Source organism: Triturus cristatus, chromosome 5_1 (assembly GCF_964204655.1).
Source record: "Triturus cristatus chromosome 5_1, aTriCri1.1, whole genome shotgun sequence".
Classification (NCBI taxonomy): Eukaryota; Metazoa; Chordata; class Amphibia; order Caudata; family Salamandridae; genus Triturus; species Triturus cristatus.
In genome coordinates, this window is record NC_140587.1 from 589,291,471 (window position 1) to 589,309,758 (window position 18,288).

The window sequence follows — 18,288 nt, forward strand, 5'->3', positions numbered from 1 at the left end:
TAGAACACGTTCGTGCCAACCAACGAAATACCAAAAAGGGACGAGACTCTGCGGCCCATTCTACACCTGAGGCCCCTAAACAAATACATACACTCAGACCATTTTCACATGGTAACGCTCCAGCAGGTACTTCCACTGCTTTCCCAAAATGACTTCCTAGCCACTTTAGACCTGAAAGACGCTTATTTCCACATTCCAGTGCACAACGCTCACAGGAAGTTCCTCAGATTCGTAGTGGATGGACAACACTACCAATTCAAAGTACTCCCGTTCGGAGTCACAACAGCACCACGTGTATTCACCAAGTGCCTAGCAGTAGTGGCAGCACAACTCAGGAGACAACACATCCATGTCTTCCCATACCTAGACTACTGGCTAATAAAAGCCAGTTCATACAGCCAGTGTGTACAACACACACATGCCACTATCCAGCTACTTCACCAACTGAGCTTCAGTAAACCACGCAAAGTCCCATCTACAACCATCCCACATAAAACAATACCTCGGTGCCACCATAGACACCTCAAAAGCGCTAGCCTACCCCAATCCTGCCAGGATTACAAGCATTCAGGCTCTACGCGCAAAATTCATGGCACAAAACTCCCTTCCAGCTCGAGTGTTTATGCAACTAATAGGGATGATGGCCTCTTGCATCTTCATAGTACCTCACGCAAGACTACAGATGTGTCCTCTCCAAGAGTGCTTAGCGCGCCAATGGAACCAGGCCCAGGGTCAATTAACAGATCTGGTGTAGACGGTCGCACCCATCGCTCTCTGCAGTGGTGGACCACCACAAACCTTTCCACAGGTCGACAGTTCCTGGACCCGGTTCCCCAGATAGTACTAACCACAGACGCAGCGCTCTCCAGCTGGGGAGCTCATCTATTACGTCTCACCGTGCAGGGCACATGTACACCTCAACAAAAGTTACTCCATATCAACCATCTGGAGTTACTAGCGATTTTCTTAGCCCTAAATTCTTTTCAAACACAGATTTCAGGCAAGGCAGTCCTAATCCGCACAGACAACATGCCAGCCATGTACTTTATTCAAAAACAAGGCGGCACACGCTCTCTCAGCTAGCACAGAGCAAATGGAGATGGGCCATACCCCAGAAAATCTTTCTCCTGGCCCAGCATGTCCCAGGAGTCCAAAGCACTATGGCAGATCTGCTCAGCAGACAAACCCAACAAATCCACGAGTGGGAACTCCACCCACAAGTTCTACACCCGTACTTTTAGATGTGGGGGCATCCACAGATAGACCTCTTTGCCACCCACGAAAACACCAAATGCCCAAGCTTCGCCGCCAGATATCCACACCCATTGTCCAAAGGGAATGCGATATGGATGAACTGGTCAGGCAGATTTGCGTGCGCTTTTGCACCTCTCCCACTCATTCCACTAGTGGTGCGCAAACTACAGCAACACTCCCTCACACTAGTCCTAGTAGCTCCAACTTGGACCAGACAACCGTAGTACACCACACTGCTGGAACTGTCTGTAGTACCGCACCAAAAATTACGCCTCTCTCCACACCTCCATTGAGAGATCAGACACCCGGACCCAGCTCAGCTCAACCTTGCGATCTGGCTCCTGAAGTCCTAGAATTCGGTTATCTAAATCTTCCCCCTGACTGTATGAACGTCATCATGGAAGCTAGGCGACCCACTTCTAGAGCATGCTACGCCGCCAAGTGGAAACGTTTTGTTGTTTATTGTCACAACAACACCATCAATCCCCTAGACGTCTCCATTCAACACATCATAGGCTACTTACTCCACCTACAAAGGTGTAATCTAGTCTATACGTCCATTCGCCTGCACCTCGCAGCTATAGCAGCTTACCTACAAAACAGGCAACATCTATCACTTTTTAGAGTACCTGCCATTAAAGCCTTTATGGAAGGCCTTAAAAGAATAATTCCCCCCAGAGTGCCACCCTCACCTGTGTGGAACCTAAATATCGTTCTCACCAGACTAATGGGGCCTCCCTTCGAACCGTTGCACAAATGTGAACTCCAATATTTAACCTGGAAAACAGCTTTTCTCGTAGCTATCACTTCCCTTAGAATGGTCAGTGAGATGCAAGCATTCACCATTCAAGAACCTTTCCTACAAATGCACCATAACAAAGTGGTTCTCCGTACCAACCCCCAAATTCCTCCCTAAAGTCATTTCTCCTTTTCACCTAAACCAATCTGTAGAACTACCAGTATTCTTCTCGCAACCACAAACTGTTGCAGAAAGAGCTCTCCACACACTAGATGTCAAACGAGCCTTACTCTACTACATCGAGAGAACACAACCTTTCCGTAAGACCAAACAACTGTTTGTCTCTTTCTCTCCACCGCACAAGGGCAACCCCATCTCCAAGTCGGGGATAGCTAGGTGGATTGTCAAATGCATTCAGATTTGCTACCACAAAGCAAAGCGAACGCTATCCGTTCCCCCTAAAGCCCATTCTACACGTAAAATAGGGGCTTCAATGGCTTTTCTAGGAAACATCCCATTAGATGATATCTGCAAAGCAGCTACATGGTCAACACCGCACACTTTCACTAAACACTATTGTGTAGATGTGCAAGCTAAGCAACAAGCTAGTGTGGGCCAAGCTGTACTCAAAACATTATTTCAAACCACTGCAACAGATACGGGTGGTCGCCGCTAAGGGTGGGGTACTGCTATATAATCTATGCACAAGTGTGTAATCTGCAGCTCATAAGCCTCGAACGGAATATGCTACTTACCAGTATGCATCTGTTCTTGGCATGTAGAGCTGCAGATCTACACACGCCCACCCGCCTCCCGGGCTACCTTTATCTGTTCTAGTTTATCTTATTTAGATACACACATGGGCATCTTCACTGTTTAGTACTATGCTCCATCATTTCCCTGCTGGCGAAAAACAATCTGAGGATGGAGCCGAAGCCCATGCGCAATACGATCCAAAGGAGGAGTCACCGACCTCGTGACTTCCAAAGACTTTCCAAGAGGAAAAACAACTGCAAACATCCGGGCCCAACACCAGATGGCGATCTATGCACAAGTGTGTAGATCTGCAGCTCTACATGCCAAGAACAAGTGCATACTGGTAAGTAGCAAATTCCTTCTGGTACACCGATCTTTGTTTTGTATTTATATTTTTAACCGACCAGTCTGCAGTGTACTTTTTTGGTATTTTTTCTTAACTATTCCAGAAACACTTTTATTTTTCATTTCAGGTCTACCAGTCCAGGAGACACCAAATTTTTGGCTAATGAAGTGTTCGGACTTCTTCAGTCATCTAGTAGCTCAGAATATGAAACTGCAAGTGAAATTAATTCCCGCTGGCGGAAGGCTCAGTTTTTCCTGGGGACCACAAATAAACGTGCCAAAACAGTGGTGCTACATATTGATGGCCTTGAGGACACGGTAAGAGAAGTTGAAACCTCCATGGAAAGGCCCATCTTTTGGTCTTTTGCCTCACTGTCTGGCTAGCATGAGCTACAAAATCAGGACGTGAATGATTTCTGTTTAATTAATCTGTGGAAGTGAGTGTTCATGTTTGTGTACCTTGCTTTTGCTGTAATTTACAACGTACCCATGCCCTGAAGTCAGTTTAAAAAATAAAAAAGTACAGGTATTTCCAATGTTTTGTCATCCTTTTAGAAGTTTAATCGAAGGGTAAACTAAGATTCGCTTTCTCACTAATTTAATGATTTACACACCATCCACTTAAAGGACCACACTATTGTCTTCTGTGAACGATAGATCAACTTTTGGTGAGTCTAATGCGAGGCATCTCTGAAACACTGTTGGTGGGAGCTCTGTTCAATTATTTTCTGGAGGTTACTGTTTTGGGCTCCTGACACACTTTGTCAAACATTGCCTCCACATGTCTCTTTTTTAGGTCTCCTCTACATTAGCTGTCCTCGCAAGACCTATTGTGTACTTGCGTAGTATTGTATTGTAATTGCATTTATATAGTGCTTACTACCCCTGGAGGCGTCTAATCACTTTTTCGGCGAGTAGCACGCTACACCGGAACCCATAATGGATTAGTGGTGAATTAGTATAGTGAAATATGAAAGTAATTTGAGTGGTGGATATGTAAGCCAGTTATTTGTATTGAGAAGGATAGCGGAGGGATAGAGGAGGGAAAAAGGTTTGTATTTATATAGCGCTTGCTACCCCTGATGAGTTGAAGTGCTATTTTAGCTAGTAGCACGCTAATCTGGAATCCATAGAGGATTAGTGGTGAATTAGTATAGTGAAATATAAAATTAATTTGAGAGGTGGACATGTTAGTCTGTTACTTGGATTCAAAAGGATAGTGGAGGGATAAAAGAGGGAAGGATTAGACTTTGTTGGAGGTCACAGCAGTAGGAGGGGGCTTGGAATGAGTAAAAGGGATGTGAAGGCAGAAGAGTCAGAGGGAAGGGTTTAGAAAGGCTTGTTTTGGGGGATCGGAATAGTAAACCAGGTATGAGATGATGCAAGGACAGGTAGAGTAGGGAGGAGAGGGTTATTTTGGGGATTATAGTAGTGTTATGGGGTTTGGGATGAATGAGAGAGCGGAGGTCGAGGATATAGTGATAGAAGTATATGGTTAGAACTAGGGTAGTGCATTGGATATGCTTAGTTAGAAGTAATAAATATATAGATCCATAAGTACCTGGAAGATAAATTGATGCATAAAGGAAGTAAGTATATGTAGATTAAAGATGTATTAAATAATGGCGCTGCGTATGGTCCGGACTGTGCTTGGGAGGCGGTGTGGTGGGGTGGCCAGTGGACGGAATACCCCCCGAAGTGATTGGATGCATGGTGCAACCTAAACAAACCAAAATGGGGCAGCAGGCAAATTCCCGGCCACAGCTTGCAGAAGACGTGCAGTGGAAGCACACACTGAATGCATTCTGGCAGCGATCTAGGACACCAAAGTGGCTCTTGAATACAAGATCAAAACAGACACTTTAGACCTGGGGCTACTTCGCGCCCGTCATAAGCAACTGGCTATGAAAGAGTCCGACTCAGAGAAAGTACTGGCCCACATCACGCCTGTGGTCAAAGACAATACGGCCCAGTTACATAAGGTTCAAACAGAGGTCAAGACTCTCACAGAGGGCCTGGATGATACGGAGGGGCGCTCGAGGAGCAACAATGTGCATATCATTAGAGTCCCTGAAAAGACTCAGGGCCCTAGTGATAATCTCTTTGTGGAAAAATTGCTTCTGGAAACGGTGCTGACTGGGCTACTTATCATTGGTTAGATAACTTGTCAATCTCATTTGCTTGCTTCTTATTCAGCCACTTTCCTACATCTTCTCGTGTGCTGTATAGCATCAGTAATACAATTTTTTTGGTGCAGACAATAAACAGCATTGACTGCAACAGGTGGCAAAAAGCATTGGCAAAGCCAAAAGCTAAAACCTATTAGTATCACCAGTGCTTGTTTTCAAATAGCTACTGGAATGTTTTCCCTCTCCCTTTCTCAACAATTGCCCAATGAGCTGTAAACGCCATTGGAAAATATTTCCTATGGTCTGCTAGGCTATACCAAACTGCTCACCATCCTGATTTAATCCTATTTCAGTTCCAGAGTAACTTGTGTCATGGGGACTAAGCAAGATGTAGCGTAAAATCAAGGATTCTCATTGACTGCACTAACTTAGCCTGATAAATTCTTCTGCACAGATTTAATTAGCTTTGATGTTTAGCTGTATGAAGGCCAGGGTGGACTTGGATATTAATAGTTCCTAGATTTTTCCCTGCCCTTTTGACTCCATGTTATTAGGAGAGGGAATAGTAGTACTACATTTATCTAAAGTACTGCAACTCATTGCACCCTGTTCACCTTATTACATGTGATTGTAGTGTTAAGGTAGAATACATGGGTATGTTAAGTTAGGGTAATATGTTTTATTTAACAGTTAGGCTAAACAGCTGAAGGTTGCAAAATGCAGTTTAGTAAATAAACATACAACACAAATTAAAAGGAGTAAATAATACACAATGACTTTCTTTTGTAGGGCAAAATCCCAAAATAGGAACCAGTGCAAATAGGGAATGTACGTATAGCCCACAAAAATGGGTGTGGAAAGAGTAACATTTTTGCAGAAGCAATGTTTAGGCATTTTGCTTGGCCTGCATCTAACTGTGAAAACACCATGGATGAAGCAACTATCTGTTCACCTATGGCTGTAGTGACTTCATTTGCAACTAAAAAGAAAAATTCAAACAATGGCGAAAGCTGTCAGCAAGCGGTTCAGTTGTGTTGATACTTTCTCACTATGAAAAGACTACACCGTAAACTAGGACCTCCTTGGAGGACAACCCAAGGTGCTGATGTTCTAGAGTTTTGCTAAGCCAAGAAGAGAAAATACTGAAGAACTTCCAGATGCAAAGAAAACTCCCAGTGCAATCCAAGATAGTCTGCCAAGAACCAAACAAAGGAATTCTCCAAGAACCTTTCGTCTGTGACCAGCTTTGAAAGAATCTGATGTCCTTCTTTGAAAGCAACGTCCTTCAGATCGAAGTTGAAAAAGTAGAAAAGTTAGAAACGTTAGCCTATCAACCCCTCTTTAAATACAATCCTTCCTTGATATTGACCCTTGAACAAGTCTACAATGTAGATGGTAATTTGAAGGTATCAAATATTTATGTTGAACCCTATTCGCCTACCCCTAGAGGCCACTTTATTGCACTGAGCGTGTATTTAACAGTAGTTAGTAATGCTTCTTTCCAGCTGTGAGAAGCTGGCCTGGTATATGATGTACACTTATGTAAATGGACACCTTGCACCTGTCCAGACAACCTTTATGGTGATTTAAGAGTTCTTAGACAACCTTAGAAAGCTCTCAAGTTATAGCTGTGGAGAGCAGCCTTCAAGCTTAGTCCAGGAGTGTAAAGCAGCTTGTTTTACCAGAACACATAGAAATATCTCTTACCCGGAGATATCCACAATGCACACAGTACTTCAGCAAAGAAACACTGTAAATAGCATTGATATTGCCGGACAGCAAATAGTCCTGAATAAAAACACCACAGCTCGTCAGAAACGTGCATCTCTGGATGATGACCTACTTCTACATGAACATCACTTTTAGATAATCTGCTTCCATTCATGTGGCCAACTGAACTAGAATCCTCTACATTCTCTACTTGGACCATAAAGCATGTTGAGGTATGGTTAAACCAAAACCATCTTTTGTTCACCAAATCATATTAGTTGCTGATCATTTTTGCTACAAACTTATGTTGCTGCAAAGGCACCTCTTGCAGCTGCAACTACCTCCCTGTACTGAACAAACCAGGGCCATATGCTCAAAAACATAATTGGTATCTGGCAGAGCAGAGAATAAAATTCAAACTCCACTGCAATGTCTATAAAACTTGAGAGGGTTATACGTTTACAGGACTACATTGTGCCGATGCATGAGAGTCTTGCCATGGAGAATGTAAAAGAGAGCTTATGGATACATCCTTCTGCTTTAATGGGGATGTCAATAAATGTATCCGGACTTTTTTTTTTTATACCATTCCCCTTATCTTTGCACATTCAACCTCTTTTTACTCCTCTTCTATTCAATTGCATTGGATGAAGTCAATGTTTGGTTGATTGACTGTCCGTCCACTTGCTAATCAGTGGGTTTGTGTTTGATCCTTCCGATTTATGAATCCTTGCCCAGCTAAGGGACTGACTGATCTGAGTTGTCGAGTGTTCACTATGGGTTTACCCTCTCATTAGCGTAGCTGGGTATGTCCTTTTGTTCGCTTAGTTAGGTATTTTATTAGATAGATCAAGCAAGGGGAAAACCGTTTACATTTTGCATTTTTCTGTTTGCCACACCCACCCTTCAGAATACCTCTGGTATTTTTTTATGGATAACCTCTGAATTCTTTCCATACGGCCTGCTCCAAGAAAAGGATGCATGGATGCACATATTAGTGTGATGTAGTATGTATACTATTGCAATTCATCATTCAAACAATGTACAGACTCCAGCAATATGATATTTAAGCACAACCAAGCTTGAGCCCAAACGGACTCTCCTTGATGGTTCTGCCCTTAAAATACACCCACTTAGAAATTGCACCATGGAGAATCCTCCAGGCTCCGGGAGAAGTCAGATGGAACTTTTCCTCTGTGTAGAGAATTAGAGCCACCTACAAAGTTAAGTCATTAAACATAATGGACATTTAGGATTATGTTGTGCCAATGATGAGAGGTTGGGTTTAGTTTTAAAGGCTTTATTATCTTTATGGTTAGAATCTCAAGTATCTTTATTCAAATTAGAAACATATAAGAGGTTAGAAATTAGCAATTAAGTCATGTGTTCCATAAAGAAACCCAATAAACTAACTAAAGGACCTATTCTAACTAAATAAGAACCAATGAAGAGGTCTGCTGGAAGAGAGCGATGAATAGGAAGGCAAACTCCTCTTGATGAGTAGTTCTGGATCGCAGCCGAATTCCCTAAAGCTGCAGTGGCAACTTACAGAATAATGATCCGTGCAGTAGCATTGATCATGAAATTAATAAAAGAAGTCACCTCAAAAGTATAAAGGAAATCAGCTTTCTATGAAGAAGAGTTCTTAGGCAAATAAGAAGATCCAGCAGCAAGATTACAGGACGGGTAAGAGAAAAAATAGAGGTGTGCCTGACTAGCTAGGAGCACTTGTTCTTCTAACCTTTCAACACATGCATCGATTCATATTGGTGCCTTCTCCCAATGTCCAATAATAACAGTTCGTAAGGTGGTGTTAGTCATACGATGCATCTTCTTCCGATTCCCACAGTCTGTACTCTGGTCATCCAAATTGATACAGTCCTTTAGTACAATTGTTACATGAAGGAAGGTTCCCATGAGAACCCTCTCACCTCACCTAAGCTAAAGGCACATTGTGAGTTTCAGGGCAGAAACAAAGAATAGTCAGCAAATGTGAAAACTTATATTGAGTTAATATTTGAGCAGCCTTATAAGTCTACATATCCACTCATTCTATTATTCTTAAGGTAAATGATCTAACATGGAGAGAGAAGAACTAAATGAACATAATACGAAAGTAGGCACATTTCTAATATGACATAAATGTTAGGCTGTTTGTACAGACGTTTTACTATGAGCAAAGGTCGAAAAGAAACTTCAGGCCTAGTCGCTGCACAGGCTAAAGAATAGTTGCTTTGTGCAAAATTCAAAAACACATGCAATTTCAGTGAAGCGTTTCTAATAGCATCTGTCACCTCTGTTTGTCACTATACAATATGTTTTGGTTTTATTTACTTATTCTACCAAAAGATATTCACACATTTTGTAAGGTATTTCTAAATATTCCTTTTACTTATGTTAAAAATATGTTCTGTATTATATTTCTAATGTGGTAAAATATGTTGATTTCTAAATGTGCGATTCATTTTTCTCAACCATAACATACGCTTGGAGGAAATGGGAACTGAGGGGCGTTGATGGGCACTTCTCCAGGGGGAATTATGAAAAGGCATGTGCCCCAACTTTGTAGACTAGTCCCTAGTTACTCTTGCTCTTCCTATTGTTCATTTAAGGGGTGATCATCCTCTATTATGAGAGCACTTAGGAGGGGGCAAGTTCATAGTGGTTAATTCCCTCTGGCCCCTGTCCAAAAAATGCAGCAGGCTCGAACATGATCTGCCCACTGGGAGAAAAAGTTGAAAAAGGGAAAATGTAGTTGACATCTGTATGTGTAGTACAAGAAGATTCATCTCCTAAAAGGAAAAATGCTCATAGGGTTCGCTAATTATTGGTGTGCACCCTTAAGCACCCAAATCAATGGGTTCGAGGCATGTGGGCTGCTGAATTCATATCTGTGCATAGATCGCCGCCTAGTTTTGGGTCCGGATGATTGCACATTGTTGTCCTGGAAGAGTCTTCGAAGTATCACGAGATAGGTGGTTCCTCCCCTGGACAACAGTGCGCATGGGCATCCCCTCCATCCTCAGATTGTTTTTTCCGCCATTGGGTTCGGATTCCGCCATTGGGTTCGGATGTCCTAATCTTAGCTCTTTGAGTATTTAGGCCTTTACATTCGTCGGTATTGTTTTCGTTCGGCGCCAAGTATATTTGTCGAGGGCGTTCTCGAGTAGATCATCAACGATGGAACCAAAGACATCATATAGCCCCTTTAAGCGTTGCCCTCTTTGCAACGCTAAGTATGCTCGCTTCGACGTGCACCCGGTGTGCAACAAGTGTCTCTCTCCAAACCACGACGAAGCCACCTGTATGGCGTGTTCCAGGTTTCGATCGAAGAAGACCCTTCTCATTCGTCGAGCAGCTCGGCTCGAGGCGCAGAAAGCGACGCCGAACCCGGACAACATCTTCGGGACAGAAGATGAGGAGGTCGTGGACCTTTAAGCTCGGGGGGAGCTCTCGGATCCGGCTTCGGAGCGAGAATGCCGAAGACGAGCGTATAGTAGACGAACAGGAAGATGGTGTCGTCGAAGAGGTAGGAGACGACGAGGAGGCCCTTGGGGCCGAGGAAGATGGCTCAGAAGATGAGCTAGGCCCACATGTCGGTACAGGGCCCAGAGAGGCACTTGATAAGGCTCAGGTCGAGGGATCGCCACAAGGCCTTACCCAAGATCATTCCTCTCGTTCTACAGCCCCGCATAAAGGCCCGGCTACGAACTACCCTAAAGAGCCATCGGTATCGAAAGCGCCATCATTCGATCAAACGAAATCGAAACTGAAGGCACAGGCACCTACCTCGAAACCGAAAGTGAAAGAATCTCTCATCGGCAACAAGGCCTCGAAGCCCTCGGAGCCGAACAAACACAAGAAGGCCGTCGACGCACAGAGACTTCATGGGGACGTCGAGCCGAAGGCGGCGCCAACAACCAAGGTCAAGGTTGCCGACCCGAAAAAATCGGCGCCGAGGATAGTCGACACAAAAATACAGAGCGCCTCGCGACGGCCGACCCATCCCGGACCTCGTGTCGAGAACACGGCGTCTGGTTCGGGGTTAGATGCCACGTCCAAAAGGGTATCGACGGAACGTGTCGACTCAACAACACCGTCTCCCTTCCTAAAGAAGAAGGTGTCGGAGTCGTTACTCCGCATCCACGACACGGCTTCCATGCTCGGCGCAAAAGCACCCCCGCAGCCGAACACGGTCAGCACAGTTCACATCGCGTCGACGCACATAAAATTCGGACTACCACCGGCGGTACGACCGAAGATGTTCGACGCAAAGAAGGGTCTCGAGCCTCAAAAAGGGGTCGACCCGAAGAAACCTGTCGAAGCACCAACAGGAATGCCAATGGGACAGAGAGCTGTCGAAGTACCTCAGGAAGATGAGGAGCCAAGGCAGTTTATCGATGCGGAGACTGGTAGACTGTCAATATATAAAAGAAAGATACTGCCACAGAAATCAATGGAGCCATACAGAATTCCATTGAAGAAGAAGAGGACCACGTCACCAGTTCTAGTAGAACATGTTTAATATTATGACCAGGAGCCTCAGTCATTTTCACCCACACAATTTGATGTGGATGCAGGGGATGCTGGTGATGTTGAGGACACTTATCCTGTGGACACTGACCCTGAAGATCAAAACCAACCTTGGGTGGACGATATTGGTACAGGGGACCCACATACTGCTCCAGACACACAGGCATATGTGGTAAAATCATCTCCTACTGAGGATACTGCTGCTTTCAATGCCTTGATTGAGAGAGCAGCTAAAAATCATGATGTACAGCTCCACACTGATCCTATTGAGAATGATTTTCTGATGGATACGTTCTCTACCTCAGAAAGATCTGTTAAGACTCTGCCCATGCTGAAGGGGGTCCTAAAACCGGCTAATGACATTTTTAAGGAAACCACAAGCGCGAGAGTACTAAACCCTAGGATTGACAGAAAATATAGGCCAGCTCCTGTGGACCCTACCTACATAAGAGGCCAGTTGCCTTTGGACTCGTTGGTGGTGTCCAATGCTCGGAAGAGAGCCAATTCACAGACAACGGGTGATGCTCCTCCCTCTGACAAGGAGTCTAAGGTCTTGGAAACTTCAGGAAAAAGAGTTGCTGCACAGGCAGCTAACATCTGGAGAATTGTCAACACTCAGGCACTTCTGGCTCGATACGACAGGGCGCATTATGATACCCTGAAGACACTGCTACAACACCACCCAGATCAGTTTAAGGAAGGAGCAGAGTCGCTTATTACGGAAGGGAAGCTCATAAGCAACGCTTCCATTAAGTGCGCTCTTGACGTAGCGGACACTGCAGCTAGGGCTATTGACACCAGCGTCATGTTAAGAAGGCATGCTTGGTTGAGAATCTCAGGATTCAAACCAGAGATACAGACAACAATACTCAATCAACCTGTCAACCCTGACTCCCTTTTTGGCCCCGAACTTGACACCACCCTAGAAAAGATCAAAAAAGATACAGAGACTGCAAAGTCTATGGGGGCTCTGCAATCACAGCAGTTTAGGAGTGGGTCCTTTCGTCGCTCTACCAACAGAGGACCATCTAGAGGCCAGAACTCCCAACAGTCGCATTACACTAAACACGGTACACAGACCACCTATAAGAAGAATAACAGAGGTGGATACCGTGGAAACAACGTCAAGGGCAGGGGCCGAGGAAACAACAGCTCCAGGTCCTCCGCCACCAACAAACAGTGACACCTTATCACTGCCCCCCGACCACGTAACACCTGTCGGAGGAAGACTCCAGGAGTTCCTGCCGGTCTGGAAGTCCATCACTACAGACAGGTGGGTGAGAGACATTGTCCAGTACGATTATTGTCTGGAGCTCACATCCATTCCACCAAACATACCACCAAGACACCATCCTATGTCCGCAGAGCACTTGCACTTATTCCACCTGGAAGTTCTCAGTATGCTCCAAAAAGGAGCCATAGAACTCGTGCCAGCAGCAGAACAGGGATCAGGAGTGTACTCACTGTATTTTCTGATCCCCAAAAAGGACGGGTCTCTCAGACCCATACTGGATTAAAGACCTCTAAACCGTTACATTCTATCAGAGCATTTTCACATGCTCACCTTGCAACAGGTGCTGCCGTTGCTCAAACAGGGAGACTTTCTCGCGACACTAGATCTCAAAGATGCGTATTTCCATATACCCATACACCCATCACACAGAAAATATCTCAGGTTCACTGTTCTCAACCAACATTACCAGTTCAAAGTCCTCCCTTTCGGAGTAACAACGGCACCCAGAGTGTTCACCAAGTGCCTGGCAACAGTGGCGGCACACTTAAGGAGACAGCACATACATGTCTATCCTTATCTGGACGACTGGCTTATCCAGGGAAGGTCGGCCCAGCAGTGTGCCAACCACGTAACCCACATCATTCGCCTTCTTCACAGCCTTGGCTTCTCCCTGAATTATCCAAAGTCCCATCTTCAACCCACCCACGTACAGCAGTACCTAGGCGCGACCATAGACACTCTGGCAGCCAAGGCACAGCCCAATTCAGTAAGGATCAACAGCATGCAGTTGCTCATAACAAAGTTCAAACCTCAACACTCACTACCGGCACGAGTGTTTATGCAGTTGATAGGCATGATGGCCTCCTGCATCTTCATAGTCCCGCACGCGAGGTTACATATGCGCCCGCTTCAGGAGTGCTTGGCACGTCAGTGGAATCAGGCTCACGGACAATTGAAGGACCTAGTGTTGGTGAGCGGTCGGGCATACAACTCTCTGCATTGGTGGAATACACAAAACCTTTGCAAGGGCCGACCGTTCCGAGAGCCTGTCCCACAAATCATACTGACGGTGGACGCGTCTCTCCAGGGATGGGGAGCTCATGTACTCAATTACACAGTGCAGGGACTATGGACGACACAGCAAAGGAGGATGCACATCAACCTTCTGGAACTCATGGCAATCTTCCTTGCAATGAAGGCATTCAAAGTGCTCTTGTGCAACAAAGTTGTGTTGATCCGGACGGACAACATGACCGCCATGTACTACATACAAAAGCAGGGAGGGACACACTCCCCACAGTTGTCTCATCTGGCTCAGAGCATGTGGAAGTGGGCCATTCAGAGGAACATCTTCCTCATGGCGGAACACCTCCCGGGCAAGGACAACCAGATGGCGGATCTGCTCAGCACACACAGCCACCAAATACACGAGTGGGAGTTACATCCATCAGTACTCCAACCGTACTTCCAACGGTGGGGTCATCCAGAGATGGACCTATTCGCCACAAGGGAAAACGCAAAATGCCAAAACTTTGCCGCCAGGTTCCCACATCCACAGTCGCAGGGCAATGCAATATGGATGAACTGGTCAGGCAGATTTGCGTACGCTTTTCCCCCAGCACCATTAATTCCGCTGGTGGCACGCAAACTGAGGCAACAATCACTGACGCTCATCCTGGTTGCTCCAACGTGGGCACGCCAACCATGGTACACCACGTTTCTGGAACTCTCCGTGGTACCGCATCAACGACTACGGCTAACACCCACGCTTTTAACGCAGAGCCATGGCGAGATTCAGCACCCAGATCCGCAACAGCTGAACCTGGCGATCTGGCTCCTGAGATCTTAGAATTTGGTTACCTAAACTTGCCTCCAGAATGTATGAATATCAAGGAGGCACGGAGACCCACTACCAGAGCCTGCTACGCGGCTAAGTGGAAAAGATTTGTCATTTATTGTAAAAATAATGACATCAATCCGCTGGATGCATCAACGCAAAACATTATCTGTTATCTATCACACTTATACCGATGCAATCTAGCATACAATTCCATCCGTATACATTTAACCGCACTGGCAGCTTACCTTCAGAACAGGCAGTACCTCTCACTTTTCAAATGTGCCTGCCATCAGAGATTTCTCGGAGGGACTCAAACGTGTGATTCCTCCAAGATGCCCTCCTTCACCAGTCTGGAACCTAAATGTGGTCCTCACCAGACTGATGGGACCACCTTTTGAACCTCTACACTCTTGTGAGATTCAATTTCTAACATGGAAAGTAGCTTTCCTAGTTGCCATTACTTCCCTAAGAAGAGTTAGTGAACTTCAGGCACTAACCATTCAAGAGCCATTTATACAGGTTCATGCTAACAGGGTCGTACTACGCACCAACCCTACTTTCATGCCCAAGGTAATTTCGCAGTTCCATATGAACCAATCCATAGAACTACCAGTGTTTTATCCTAATCCTGAGAATGTAGCAGAGAGAATGCTCCACACACTTGATATCAAAAGAGCTCTCCTGTACTATATTGACAACACAAAATTTCAGGAAAACAAAACAACTGTTTGTTGCCTTTTCTCCACAGTACAAAGGCAACCCCATTTTCAAAGCAGGAATAGCTAGGTGGATCGTTAAGTGTATACAGATTTGCTATGAAAAAGCTAAGCGCACACTAACAATTCCTCCAAGAGCCCACTCCACACGGAAGTTAGGGGCCTCCATGGCTTTCCTGGGAAATATTCCTTTAGAGGAGATATGTAGAGCAGCCACATGGTCCACTATACATACATTTACCAAGCACTACTGTGTAGATGTACACTCAAGACAGCAGGCAGCTGTAGGACAGGCTGTTCTCAAAACTCTTTTTCAGACTGCTGCAGCTGGCACAGGAAGCCGCCGCTAAATGGAGGGACTGCTATATAATCTATGCATAGATATGAATTCAGCAGCCCACATGCCTCGAACCGAATATGCTACTTACCAGTATGCATCTGTTCTTGGCATGTAGGGCTGCTGACATTCATATCGCCCACCCTCCTCCCCGGCGCCTGTAGCAGCTGTAGCATTCAGTAACTACTAGTTAGCATGGTCATCATTCACTGTATTACACTCCATCTATGCCACAATGGCGAAAAACAATCTAAGGATGGAGGGGATGCCCATGCGCACTGTAGTCCAGGGGAGGAGCCACCTATCTCGTGATACTTCGAAGACTCTTCCAGGACAACAATGTGCAATCATCCGGACCCAACACTAGGCGGCGATTTATGCACAGATATGAATGTCAGCAGCCCTACATGCAAAGAACAGATGCATACTGGTAAGTAGCATATTCGACTCTTCATCCCTCTTGAGAGGGACAAGGCTAAGTGTCCCTATGCTGGGTCACAAATAGGACTTACAGGTTTCCTACAGTGCTCCTCACAACAACTCTCCGAGTGGAGCTACCTAACTGAATATTTTTGTCAGATGGAAAATCTTGCTCTGTATCAGTAGGGTCCAATAAGGCAAAAGTGTACGTCCCCCTGTCCTTAGTATACCTAGCTATGTCAGTGGTTTGATATAGCTTTCCCAAGTAAGTGACAGAAAGAATTCTTGACAGCACAGATCAGACCATTTAAACTGATAACAGTTCTCTAAAAAGAGAGACCATGCAGAGTTGACACCCACACCAGCTATCAAGTAACTAAGTGATGTCTTTGAAATTACACTGTTTGTCTTCCAAAGCCTGCTGCTTCGGGAAACGCCTCAGAAAGGTATCCAGCAAGCTACAGAAAATCACTTCAGGAAGCTACAAAGGACCAAAATTGGTATCGGGCATTCATAGAACCAGTGGTTTAAAACGATCTAGATAGAACCCACTTCTGATGTCACTATGCCGCATAGGCAGAGCAGAAAAACTTTTTCTATAACAGTTTAGCTAAAGATGGAACCCAACTGCAAATGTGTCCTGTCTCTCATTTTCTTTTACCCTGAGTGCCTTAAAGCTGTCACCATGAACACGGCACCCTTAGACACCGAGTAAACTCTTCCATAATGAATGGCAAATGTATAAAGCACCAAAACCTAAGAGGATATGAAGTAAACTGTTATTTATTTATTCCTATAACTTGCTTACCCGTTGTCCAATCAGGCTGAGTTTCATGTGTGAGCTGCGTTTTAATTGGGCGTAGAACTGTTTTTAGTCAGTTGGGAAGGTGGTAGGAAAGATTATCGTACGTCTAGCGTGGTTTAATTTGACATTGTTGTTCCCCTTCATTTCCCTCCGCTCACAAGCTTGGTTGTGCTGCAGTTCAAGCGAGCCGAAATTGTGCCTTCTGTGTTAAACTGCTGCTTTAAGTTAACTTGCTCGGCGGTAACTGCCACGACTCATAGCTGAAGGACACAACAGCTGCTTGGATGAATCTAGTCAGTACGTGCACAAGGTGTCTGATAAATAGCAACGTACACACTACCCGCTCATCGATGAGCACTTCAGTCAGTCAGAGCCTGACCATGGGGGACTGTTCGGCTTATCATATGGCGCAAAGCATTTTTGACTCGAGCACTTTTTATTCTCATTATTTCCACTTCAGTCCCTCGAGAGGCATTTCTGAATGTAAGCAAAACATGCTGAAATCCACTGTGCCGTGATAATTTAAAAAAGTGAGGTGGTGCATAAACCATCGGTATTAAAATAGGTCTTTAATGAATGTTTTAGGCATTGTTAGTGCATGTGGATGTTTTGTTACTTTTTAGTTACTTCCTAATTGATGTCTATTTCATTTTTTAGTCTCGACGGAGCCTTTGTGAAGATGCTTTGTTGAAAATAAAAGGGGTCATTAGCTTTACGTTTCAGATGGCCATTCAGAGATGCGTGGTACGCATCAGATCTGACCTGAAAGCAGAGGTAAGTGATTGTGCAAGTAGTTGATCAGGTGTGTTAGTTTTGACTGTGAGGTTACGCACCCTAAAGCTTTTTTTAATTTTTTTTTAGGCATTAGCTACAGCCATCGCCTCAACCAAAGTTATGAAAGCGCAGCAAGTTGTGAAGGGAGATAGCGGAGAGGAGGTACGATGTGACATCTTAAGTGCATGTTTGATCAAGTAACTATTGAACACTTGTTTCACATGCTAAAAACTGTGTTCTTAATTGGATTGAGCATAAACAAATTCTCATATATATATATATATATATATATATATATATATATAACCTACTGGCGGTCGCCAGTAGGTAGTTATAGTTAGGACCCTGTTTCCATAGGAAAACCGCAACATTCTATTTGGAATAACTTTGGCGCCGGTCAACGAATCCTCGCGAAATTTTCAAAACTAATGGGGCGCTACGCTCCGCTCCTACCCTGAAAGTCTCGGGGGGATTCGTCAAGCGGGGGCTGAGATAAAAGGGGGGTCCCAAAACGCGTTTTTCCCATGCATTTTTCCATAGGACCTTTAGACACAGCTACAGCCCGAACGGCTGAACAGAGTTCCTTGAAATTTGGCAGAGAGGTAGTCTACAGGTCAAGGAAGTGCCTTTTGTAGGTTTGGTGTAAATCTGTTCAGTAGATTCTGAGAAAATAGCCTTTAAATCAATATATATATC

General features: G+C 44.8%; 1 protein-coding gene across 1 annotated transcript in view; it reads left to right on the forward strand.

Moving 5' to 3' along the window:
• Positions 1–18,288, forward strand: part of ARMC1 (armadillo repeat containing 1) — a 161,098-nt gene that overhangs the window by 84,465 nt on the left and 58,345 nt on the right. The window contains exons 4-6 of the mRNA XM_085605529.1: positions 3,223–3,412; positions 17,476–17,592; positions 17,680–17,754. Of these exons, the coding sequence (XP_085461655.1) occupies positions 3,223–3,412; positions 17,476–17,592; positions 17,680–17,754 (382 nt within the window). The remainder of the gene's footprint in view (positions 1–3,222; positions 3,413–17,475; positions 17,593–17,679; positions 17,755–18,288) is intronic.